The 12,835-nt window shown below is 43.7% G+C and overlaps 1 protein-coding gene across 1 annotated transcript in view; it reads right to left on the reverse strand.

Annotated features, from left to right (window-relative positions):
* naaladl2 (N-acetylated alpha-linked acidic dipeptidase like 2) overlaps positions 1-12,835 on the reverse strand; it is a 402,484-nt gene that overhangs the window by 19,204 nt on the left and 370,445 nt on the right. The window contains exon 14 of the mRNA XM_083768092.1: positions 7,203-7,296. Coding sequence (XP_083624218.1) covers positions 7,203-7,296 — 94 coding nt within the window. The remainder of the gene's footprint in view (positions 1-7,202; positions 7,297-12,835) is intronic.

Here is a 12,835-nt window from a genome sequence, read left to right on the forward strand (position 1 = left end):
TTTACTGCTTTACTGCTTATTTTACTGCTAAGTATGAACATATTCGTACTTAGCAGTAAAATAATTAGCGGAAATGAAACTACCTAAATATATACAGAAAAAGCCCTGGCAGGGTTTAACTATACCTTCCATGGGTTAAATGTGATTGTTAAGCAAAGGTTCAAGGGTCAAGAAAGGCATTTTTGTTACATCTTGTGTACAGGTGCTGTGCATAAAAGTATATACAACCTATTTGTATATGGTTTCTTCAGACATTGCTGCAACATAAGTAATAATATAGTAGTTAACTAGAACAGTGAAAAGACATAAAGACCACACGATAGTGGCTACAGGCTGTACGTTGCTATACAAGACTTAAAATGATTCAAGTGCAGCAACCACGGCAGAGGACAATCCCTCCTCCAACAACTCTGCTTCAACTCTGTGAGATTGAAACAATCACAGCAGCAGAATCACTGGCACTAACTGACTAGACCAGTGGTGGGCGACTGGCGGCCCGGGGGCCACATGCGGCCCCCACCTTCACTTAAAGGAGAATTCCATACTAAAAGGCTTTCTTACCTTTCTTTGTAGTTGTTACGTCCCCATCAAAGAGGTCCAGGTGTTATTTTGTGCAAAAGCTCCTTATTGGCTATTTCCCCTACCATAAGCCCTAAATGAATTGCATTGAATTGAATGGGATGTATGGGGTGTTGTGCTAATTCGCTTATTTCCATCGCTCAAAATTATATATTTTTTGTATATATCCTCTCTTCATAATGTAAATAATAACCCAAGCGGCACAGTTTACTACTTATTTCGATGGAAATAAGTGAATTAGCACAACACCCCATACATCCCATTCAATGCAATGCAATTCATTTAGGGCTTATGGTAGGGGAAATAGCCAATAAGGAGCTTTTGCACAAAATAACACCTGGACCTCTTTGATGGGGACGTAACAACTACAAAGAAAGGTAAGAAAGCCTTTTAGTATGGAATTCTCCTTTAATGTGGCCCTAATAATAATTCAAGATTTCAATTCGAATATAGCAAAAATAGCCGATCTACAAGGTCAAAATGTCTATGTGGTCTATATGGTCCACCAAATACGCTAAAGGAGAAATATTTGCGTACCGGTATAAATCATTAATCATTAACCAAGTCATCAGCCGGGTAGCCAGAAACATATGCACACATACTGTATGCATTGCATGCACACAAGAGTAATTGACAGGTGAGACCACTAATAAAATTACCACTAATAATGTCTGTGGAGTATTACGGTCTATACAAATAGCTTAAGGAGATATAGATCTCCACTAGACTATTCCCCTTTGCCTCATAATATACAGTTTAATTGGAGTTTTAACCTTCATCTTGAAAGGTACTGTAGCACTTACAAACATAACATTAAATTAAAGATGACATTAATTAAGGAATAATATATTTGAGTTATTTATAGATTATTCATGATCTACAACTACATTATGATACTTATTTAGCACTTTTATCCAAAGCACTTTATATAGATTGTGCATAGATTAACACACTGATGCAGGAGGAAACTATGCAAGGCACCAACCTGCACATCGAGAGAAATTAAGGGTTCGGCATCTTGCTGATGGACACTTTGACACTACCTCTGGGATCAAACTGTTCTACCGCCCACTCTACCCTTGAGCCACTGCTGCCCCTATTAGCTATTAGCTAGTACAGTATTTGTTAAAATGACGTTTTTTTATGTGGACACGCCCACCAATAAATTAAGTATGCCTGGTTTGCGGTGATGGGTGGTGAACTGAAGCCGCACACACAGCTGTTGTTGTACGATAATGGGGAGGGGTTAGGGGAGGGGATGATATTGTGATTATATCACTATATCACAGTTATATTTTTTCATTGGCACTTTGACTGTCAAGGTTTCAGCGTCCAGGAAGAAACCCTAAATACAAAGAGAAGACATCATTGCACATAACCACACCAAGGGGTCTAATGAAGTACTGTCACCTCATAAACATATGAAAAACGGGGGGGGGGGGGGGGGGGGGATACAAAAATCATTGTGCTGAATTCATGTTGTAGCATTGAGACTAGCTGTGACTCTGTCCATGGTGCTGAATTCATGTTGTAGCATTGAGACTAGCTGTGACTCTGTCCATGGTGCTGAATTCATGTTGTAGCATTGAGACTAGCTGTGACTCTGTCCATGGTGCTGAATACATGTTGTGGCATTGAGACTAGCTGTGACTCTGTCCATGGTGCTGAATACATGTTGTGGCATTGAGACTAGCTGTGACTCTGTCCATGGTGCTGAATACATGTTGTGGCATTGAGACTAGCTGTGACTCTGTCCATGGTGCTGAATACATGTTGTGGCATTGAGACTAGCTGTGACTCTGTCCATGGTGCTGAATACATGTTGTGGCATTGAGACTAGCTGTGACTCTGTCCATGGTGCTGAATACATGTTGTGGCATTGAGACTAGATGTGACTCTGTCCATGGTGCTGAATACATGTTGTGGCATTGAGACTAGCTGTGACTCTGTCCATGGTGCTGAATACATGTTGTGGCATTGAGACTAGCTGTGACTCTGTCCATGGTGCTGAATTCATGTTGTAGCATTGAGACTAGCTGTGACTCTGTCCATGGTGCTGAATACATGTTGTAGCATTGAGACTAGCTGTGACTCTGTCCATGGTGCTGAATTCATGTTGTAGCATTGAGACTAGCTGTGACTCTGTCCATGGTGCTGAATACATGTTGTGGCATTGAGACTAGCTGTGACTCTGTCCATGGTGCTGAATACATGTTGTGGCATTGAGACTAGCTGTGACTCTGTCCATGGTGCTGAATACATGTTGTGGCATTGTATTAGCCTCGTATAACAATACTATACTACTATCACTGGGTGGATATTAGTCTCAACTTCAGCAAAATCCCAACAGTCCAAAGGCCACAAGCTAAAAATTTCAGTATTACTTTTGAAATGTTTACAAATGTATTTTGTAACAGAGACTACATGACTAGTCTAAAAATTACATTGGTGTGGTTTTAAATGGCTGGCTGGCGCTGCTGGAGTAAACTTTTCAGACACCAGATGGGGCTGTCAGCGGTAAATGAGTTAATGTAGTTATGGCGATGACATATTACGTTGGTGTAATAATCTTTCATCTGTACGGTATGTTTTCATTACCCTACTTCTCAACTCAGTCCATAATGAGCTGCTGCTGCTGCTGTTGATGTCCCGAGCTTTCACCACAGGGATGTGTCCTCCTACAATTCACCTTAGAACGCATGGCCATCCTTTATTTTCCTCTGAGAATGTTATGAACTAACTGAAGATTGTCATCCTATCTATGTCTTATCTATGTCCTATATGATTGTGCAGACAGTTAACCCATTCTGAACGGGCACCCATTTTGGTGTCGGCATCATGTTATGCTTTAGCTATTGAAAAATAGCAGATCTACAAGCTCATATCGCGCCACCGAGTGGCGCGATACGAGCTTGTAGGTCTGCTATTTTTGAAAAATCGAAGAGCGACTGACATTTTTTAGAATCTGATCTCAGGTCAGAATGGGTTCATCAGAACAGTGTGTGTCCGGCGGAAACCTCGTATGAATCTGATCTCAGGTCAGAATGGGTTAAAATAAACCAGAACTGACAATATAAATGTTACGCTCAGATGTGCAGACTAAGCATTGGGAGGATCCCCTGAATTAATCTAAAATATGGAGGATATAGAATGGAAACAAATCGGTTCATATTTATTAGTTGTTGATCTGCATTCATCTTGTATTCAGAGACAGTTCAAGGTAATTTCAGGTGTAGTATAGTACAAAATAATGTGTACATACGAATATTATAAATGTGCGCATGAATCATTGACATTAGAGTTATATCCACATCCCCCAGGCCCCATCAACAGATCTAATGTGACTAGCTCTTCATGTTTATGCACGTGCATCACCAATATGTATCTGCTCGGCTCATTCATTGTACCACTAAGACAGTCGTTCAATCGCTCAGGTCCGCTGGCCCTGTCTAAGCTTGTAAGCACAGTCCCATTAAGGCCTAGATGGAGTGGATACGCTTCCCTGTCTGAGACTAATCGACAGATTATCACCTGAGAGAGAGAGAGAAAGAGAGAGAGGGAGAGGGAGAGGGAGAGAGAGATAGAGATAGAGAGAGAGAGAGAGAGAGAGAGAGAGAGAGAGAGAGAGAGAGAGAGAGATTGAGAGAGAGAGAGAGATTGAGAGAGAGAGAGCAAGAGAGCCAGAGTGAGAGAAAAAAAAGAGAGGTGACTGATCATTACTGCTCACCTGCCTGTATAGCCTCTCTCCCTTTTTCCCCTCTCTTTCTTTGCATCTTTGACTCAGACTGACTATAATGTGGAGCTCGGTACAGCAGCTCTACTGGCTCTGTAAAGAAGCTTATATCCCTGCATGTTTCCATTCTGGCTCTGTAAGAAATGTCAGATTTCTCAATAAAGAAAGTATTTTTGTACCGGGCTCGCTCCATCCATCATCTACTGAAGTCTCTTCAGCCCTGCAGCACACAGCCTGTCGATGTGCTTACATCGCTGCATGTTTTCATTCTGTGCCCATGACGTCTTTGGCGACTTTTACACTGGAGGGCGCTGTTCGCTAACCTATGGCAGTGGTTCTCAAACGTCTTCATGTCAAGGACCCCCAAATTGACACTAATCAGCGCGCGGACACTCCATTAGGAAATATATACGCCAAGGACCCCCATAAGAGAAGATCTTTATGGCTCTAGCAGTGATTCTCAACCAGTTAAATGTCAAGGACCCAAGGTTTGACCTGAATTATAGGTTTTTTCCCAATCCTACAACATCCGTGTGCGTCATTTGAGAGCACTTGTGCACGGAATGGAGTGACGCAAAAGTATTGTGTAATCTTTCAAAGGTAGGTGAAAAATCGCTATAAACCCGGGCACATAGTTAAACCTGCAGCTCGGCTGCAGATCGGCTATTTTCAGCATGCAACCAAGTGTAAAATTACTTATACTGGATCTCTTATCCACTAGTACATTCCTAACATTCTAGTCTAGTTTTTATTTGTTGACAAAATTGTCAATATATTTAGTTTTATTTTAGTGTAGTTTTCATTTAGTTTCCATTTAGTTTTCGTCAGTGAAAAAAGGTAGTCGACGAAAAAAAATTGTCATAGTATTAGTCGACGAAATCAACACTGCTGATCAGCCACTACAGAACTGAATGACAGAGGCAGAGGGATGAAAAGACAGAATAAGAGGAGGAGGAGGAGGAGGAGGAGGAAGAGGAGGGTGATAAGAGAGCAAACATAGAACAGAGTGATTGAGAGAGAGAGAGAGAGAGAGAGAGAGAGAGAGAGAGAGAGAGAGAGAGAGAGAGAAAAGAGCAGGGGAAAGAGTGGAAAGAAGAGAGAGACAAAATAAAAAGATCTATGGGGATGGATGGAGGGAGGGAGGATGCTAAGAAATAAGTATGAGAGTAAGTTTGAGAAAGAGAGAAGAATGGAGAGTACTACAGGGCTGGATATGAATGTTGGAGTGAGGAATCAAGAAAGACGGCGACCGGTTCATTTGAATATTACACACGTCAAGGCCACTGTGCTGTGGAATTATGATGAGGTGCGAGAGAAGAGATCAATATGTTCATCTAAACGCCAAGCCAATCTAAATTCTTAGGGAAGAGAGGGTCGCTGCGTGCGTGCGTGCGTGCATGCGTGCGTGCGTGCGTGCGTGCGTGCGTGCGTGCATAGTGTTTGTGCTCTAGCTTTTGCCTGGACAGTGGAGATGAATTATGTCACTGCATAAAACGCACACTGTGATAGTGCCAGAGTCCAGTACAGACTCTGTAGGCTGCAGACGGTGCTGCAGACTGTGCTGCAGAATGTGCTGCAGACTGTGCTGCAGACGGTGCTGCAGACTGTGCTGCAGACTGTGCTGCAGACTGTGCTGCAGACTGTGCTGCAGACTGTGCTGCAGACGGTGCTATATGTCCCAGACCCACATGGACTGAATGGAAGACCATCTTAACACATTCATCATCACCATCCTATCCTCCTCTGTCCCATCAACATTGTCTGCTTCAATATTCAACACATAACTTCATAGCCAAAGTCATCGTGTCCGGTCAGCGTAGCTCAGTCGGTAGAGCTCTTTGGACCACAAGTGCATGGGTTCGATCCCGGGCATCGCCAACTCAGCGTGTGAGTAACACGGCTTGGGTGCGGCAAGTCATGCTGGAAGTAGTGCGAGCTGATGGTAGGTGTGGGCGTGTGGCACTCCACCTCAGCAATCCATCTCCCAGGGGTCTAGCGCATTGTAACGGGGACAGATTCCATCTCCCAGGGGTCTAGCGCATTGTAACGGGGACAGATTCCATCTCCCAGGGGTCTAGCACATTGTAACGGGGACAGATTCCATCTCCCAGGGGTCTATAGCGCATTATAACAGGGAAAGAATCCATCTCCCAGGGGTCTATGGCGCATTGTAACGTGGACAGATTCATCTCCCAGGGGTCTATGGCGCATTGTAACGGGGACAGATTCCATCTCCCAGGGGTCTATAGCGCATTATAACAGGGAAAGAATCCATCTCCCAGGGGTCTATAGCGCATTATAACAGGGAAAGAATCCATCTCCCAGGGGTCTAGCGCATTGTAACGGGGACAGATTCCATCTCCCAGGGGTCTATAGCGCATTATAACAGGGAAAGAATTCATCTCCCAGGGGTCTATAGCGCATTATAACAGGGAAAGAATCCATCTCCCAGGGGTCTAGCGCATTGTAACGGGGACAAATTCCATCTCCCAGGGGTCTATGGCGCATTGTAACGGGGACAGATTCCATCTCCCAGGGATCTATAGCGCATTATAACAGGGAAAGAATCCATCTCCCAGGAGTCTATGGCGCATTGTAACGGGGACAGATTCCATCTCCCAGGGGTCTATAGCGCATTATAACAGGGAAAGAATCCATCTCCCAGGGGTCTATGGCGCATTGTAACGGGGACAGACTCCATCTCCCAGGGGTCTAGCGCATTGTAACGGGGACAGACTCCATCTCCCAGGGGTCTATGGCGCATTATAACGGGGACAGATTCCTGCGTGTTACAGATTCAACACTGATACAGACTGATACAGACACCAAACCACTCCCAACCTACTTCTCCAAATTCATCACCTTCATCATCAACCATTATCACTCCTACCTCTGAGTTTGTTCTGTACGTCCAGTGCAATATCGAGAGGATAGAAGGGCAGCACGGGATCATTGATGAGACGAAGAATGGCCTCGGCTGTCATCTGTGGAAAAAAAAGCAAACGATAAAACATGATATGGCGGAGTGTACAGTATGTACACTATAGCAGGCCTGTCATAATTGTTACATAATATCGCCTAAACGCAATTATTTGAGAAAAATCACAATGTTTTTTGCATCAATCGTTTCCTGTTGAAAAATGTCCATAGCAGAAATTAGTTGCATCTACAAGCTTACAACACGTCACTTTGTGACTGCTTCCGCAATTTTGTAAATTCTTTGGAAAGGAAAAAAAAAAAAAGTGTCAGTAATGTCTTTGTATATTTAACCCATTCTGGACGGGAACCCCTTTTGGTGTTAAAAGCATCATGTTATACTTTAGCTATTGAATTTGAAAAATACAAGCTCTACAAGCTCATATATGAGCTTGTAGATCTGCTATTAGAAAAATCGTGAAAACGTGGCACAAATCTTTGAGCGAACGTTTTTAACTCCAATCTTTGCTTCTGATGAGGGGTTCCTCGAATAACATATTTTTTCAGATGGGGGTCGGCAGCCAATTACATTTTTGGGGTCCTTGACATGAAATAGTTGAGAACCACTGACATAGAAACATGGGTATTTCAGAAAACATTTTTGTCAGACGTCAGGTCATGTTATTTGTCATATCTGCCCTATGTGCAATTTGTGATTAAGAATCCTAAAAGCCAAACAGAAATACAGATTGCAACGTTCCAATGTCCAAAAAACCCACAAATTAATCGTTAATCCCAATTATTTGCGTGACAATTGACCGTCACAGCCCTACTGTATATACTGTATAACAATGCGTTTGTACTTTATATTCTGAGAATGATTTGGTTTGGTGTCCAAACCAAAAAGGACTAATGTTCCAGTCTGGACACAAACCATACACTTCATGAGAACGGCCAAGTGAAATTAATGCAGTTGGAAATAGATCTGGCTTTTAAAGTTGTACATATACTTGGCAGATACTTAGTTTAAAATATACAATGAAAGTAAAAACGTTGTGTAAACATAAAGTATAAAATAACATGATGCCAATAGGACTAAAACACCACTGACCTTGAATGAATGAATGAATAGTTTATTTCGGTACTTTACAGTTACATCAGGGTTAGCACCGAAAAGCTGTAGGCTGAAGCCAAAGCTTATTTTGCCTACCTTAAACATACAGTATACACTGTATACTGTATGATTATACAGGCTACATTAAATATCCACAAAGACCTAGTATACGCACAGTAGATATTGCACAGCCATCAGCAGTTACTGTGATCCGAACACATTTTATCTATGGCCTGTGGCACAACGGGCAGACAAATCTAAAGTAAAGGTGTGTGCGTGCGTGTGTCTGTGTGTGTGTGTGTGTGTGTGTGTGTGTGTGTGTGTGTGTGTGTGTGTACTGTGTGCTGTGTGTCCTCCATTTGACCCACTGTCCAACAAGCCAATTGTCTGTCCGGATGTGAGCCGTCTCTTAGACGGTGACCCCAGTTCATCTGTCCACAGATATCACACACGCACGCACGCACGCACGCACGCACGCACGCACGCACGCACGCACGCACGCACGCACGCACGCACGCACGCACGCACGCACGCACGCACGCACGCACGCACGCACGCACGCACGCACGCACGCACGCACGCGCTACCCGATCCCTGCATGGAGGGGAAAGGCCATAGGGCAGAATGGAGTGAGAAGGAACAGCAGACTACCAGAGGTACTTCAGTGCTGAGTAAGGTCAAGAAAGAGTCTCAGAACTCATCCGGGCCTCTGCCCTCTCGCTAGTAAGGAGGGACAGTGAGGAGAATAACATTATGTGGGACGAGGCAAGCACTGTCTGTGAAATATGAAGAGAGGACTCAATAAAAGTGACTACACTGTTGTGACCATGCAGAGCTGTCAGCTGTGACAATCGGAGTCTAATTATATGTATTTATCTCCACTAGGCGTGTGCGTGCGTGCGTGCATGTCTGACTGTCTGGAGCTAAACTCACAAATCCACTGAAAAATCCACTTTTCGTGAAAACCCTTTTTTTAATTAAAATGTTTCAAATCAGTCTCATGGCCACAGCTTATACTTTACCAGCTGCACCAATAGGTCGAACTGACCCTTAGGTCATCCAATAGAACTTTGAATGGTTTTATTCTACCAACCCACGACATACACGACCCTGCAGGGCAGGCTGGGTTAGCCTGGCGCGGCCAGACTTCATCCGCCCCTATTGCATTTGCATATGCCCCGAGGCGGATTGCTAGAAGCGCAGTGGTATATTAGCATCGCAACGCGAGGCTTAAGGCTGGGTATAGAGATAGCGCTCCGTGGAGCACATGTTTCCAGTTGTGTTCTCCCAGATGCTGCAACGTGGAGCGTACATACAGTATGATTGTGGGCGGCTGCAGTGGCTCAAGAGTTACAGTGGAGCGGGAACAGGGTTGGTTGCCCTGCATGCATGGTTGCCTCCGCAACGAATGCGTGGGTGAGCACAACGCACATTGTGTGCAATGCTTTGGATATAAAGGCCGTTATAAATGCAGACCATTTTAGCATATAAAACGGGTACTGTATACTCCTGGGTGGCTTCTTCTGACACGTGAAAATAGGGGAATTAAATGTGAGAGAATGGAGCGTCAGTGTGGCAGAAAATCACACTGACCGATTTACATTGGACTCCAATGCTCTCCAAAGTCCAGTTCATGCTTTTGTGCAATAAGAATCTAATCGTGTGGAACCTTAGGCCCGGTTTCCAACATTGGCACGGTGAAGGGTGATCTCTGGCTCACTGGCATAAGTGTGAGAGAGCGGATTTTTCTTTATAAAATAACATTAAATTAAGCTCTCTCAAATGCATGCAAATCCTGCACAATTCTACATTAATTCAAACTGAACTCTGACTGGAGAGTTAGTAACAGGAGCTTGATTCATTCAAACTGAACTCTGACTGGAGAGTTAGTAACAGGAGCTTGATTCATTCAAACTGAACTCTGACTGGAGAGTTAGTAACAGGAGCTTGATCCATTCAAACTGAACTCTGACTGGAGAGTTAGTAACAGGAGCTTGATCCATTCAAACTGAACTCTGACTGGAGAGTTAGTAACAGGAGCTTGATTCATTCAAACTGAACTCTGACTGGAGAGTTAGTAACAGGAGCTTGATTCATTCAAACTGAACTCTGTCTGGAGAGTTAGTAACAGGAGAGTTAGTAACAGGAGCTTGATTCATTCAAACTAAACTCTGACTGGAGAGTTAGTAACAGGAGAGTTAGTAACAGGAGCTTGGTGGTTCGGGCATCTGGTTAGGGTGCCTCTCGGGCATTTCCCTAGGGAGGTCCTCGATGCACATCCCACTGGGAGGAGACCCCGGGGCTGACCAAGGCGCAGTTGGAGGAAACACATCGACTCACTGGCCTTGGAACGTCTCGGAATCCCCCAGGAGGAAGTCACTAATGCTCTGGAGAGGGAAGTCTGGAGCACTCTGGTGGAGCTGTTGCCCCCGCGACCCGACTACGGATAAGCTGGATGGATGGACTGCATTCACACATTCAAGACACCTGTCTTGTGTCTGTCTTGTGTCTGTGTTTAATGGCTGCATTTGCATTTCCAATGGAAGCCCATATGGTTTGACCAAACATTTTTTGTTTGATGGCAGGTGTGTTCAGACACAAGTCAGGTGTCAGACACAAGGCAAGTGTCTTGAATGCAGCTCAGTAAGGGCATTACTGGTGCTGTGGCCATCTTGGAAACTAAACACAATATAAACAGTGGGAGCGGGGTGGGGCCGAGAAAGGCCCTTATTCTGTACTCTCAAGCTCTAAAGTGTGTAGCACTGAGGTGCCACAAGGGGGGAGTGAGTTCACCCTTTCTTTTCACTGCCTACACAAATGACTGTAGGAGTACGTAGTCAGCCTAACGACTACATCTTGAAATGTTCTGATGACACTGTAATAGTCAGCCTGTTGTGAGGTGTTGAACGCCTAGTGGGATATATCGATGAGATCAATAACTTCATAGATTGGTGTGAAAATAGCCAACTTATGTTAAACGCCACCAAAACTAAAGAGATGATCTTTGATCCAAAAGGTGTCTGTATCCATGACCCAGTGGTCATGGGGGACACGCAAATTGAGCAGGTTGTATCATACAAGTACCTGGGGATCCTAATGGACAATCAGCTCACCTGTGTGCCAAATTGGCACACAGTTTGCACTTTCTACGCATAGGCTCTTTCTCCACAGGCTCAGGCTTTTTGGTGTGAGCAAAGGAGTCATGTCTGTTTTCTATGATGCAATGCTGGGTAGCATTATTAGATACGGCATGGCAGCTTGGTTTGGAACACACTCTGTCCAAGAATAGCTCAAATGGAAAAAAAAACAGCCATGAAGGTAATTGGCAGGAAAGACTCTCCATCTCTTCGGACAATCTTTGAGAAAACGGTGCTCAGTCTGTAAAATAGAGTGTTGTCTGATCCTTCACATATTTTTTCTTCTGAGTATGAGCAGTTACTCTCTGGTAGACGTTATAGTGTGTGTCTTTGCAAGAGCAACCGCTTCAAACTTTCTTTCCTTCCCACTTCAATTGTTCTATTGAACAAGCCCGAGAGTTCATAGAGTTCATAGTGACTTCCTGACCCCCAAGGTTCCTTTTGCTAACTCAGAGCTAGTTAAAGCAGCTTTTTCTGTCAGTGCTCCATTTGATTGGAACGAACTCCAAAAATCCCAAAAAATCTGATCACTGCCTTCCCTAGGTCAATTCAGGTTAATCAGGTTTCGAGCACTTTTACTCAACAATGTAACTGTTTTTTTACAATGTATATATTTGATATTGCTGTATTTAGTGTATGTTGTTGATTTTGTGTTTTGTATTTCGGCTACATTGAAAATGAGGGCTTGCCCCTCAATTGTACTCAGAGTTTAAATAAAGGTTATGATGATAGCTCTTAGTGGGGTTGGGACTTCTTGACCTTGGTCTGATACTTATTGTTCTCTTGTGATACTCTGATACCATGCCTTGTGAATACTCTCTAATACCTGGTGAATTACTCTTTTGTACTTTTTATATTCATACTTTCTGATTTGCACTGTTCTTATCTTGTGTTACTTTTGTGATACTATACCTTGTGAATACTCTCTCTAATGATTGTACAATGCTGCTATTGTGTATTGTCTGTGTGTGTTCTAAAGCGTTGACGTACTACTGCACTTTTGCCCAAGACAGATTTCCCCTCGTGGGACAATAAAGTGTATCTCATCTCATCTCATCATCTCAATAATGTACAGTATGCTTTACAAAACGACGTCAGAAATAATTGCGACCGAAGGTTGCAGTTAACTATAGAATTGTGTGTTTCCCGTCAGTGTGTGTGTGTGTGTGTGTGTGTGTGTGTGTGTGTGTGTGTGTGTGTGTGTGTGTGTGTGTGTGTGTGTTGGTTGGTTGGTTGGTTGGTCGGGGTGACAGAACATGTGACATCACGTGACATCATCAGGGATGGAGCATGTGACATCATCAAGGATGTCATCAATATTAACCCATTTAGAGGACGATTCTGCAAATGTCTTCT

The sequence above is a fragment of the Protomyctophum parallelum genome (assembly GCF_964188405.1).
Source record: "Protomyctophum parallelum genome assembly, chromosome: 6".
Classification (NCBI taxonomy): Eukaryota; Metazoa; Chordata; class Actinopteri; order Myctophiformes; family Myctophidae; genus Protomyctophum; species Protomyctophum parallelum.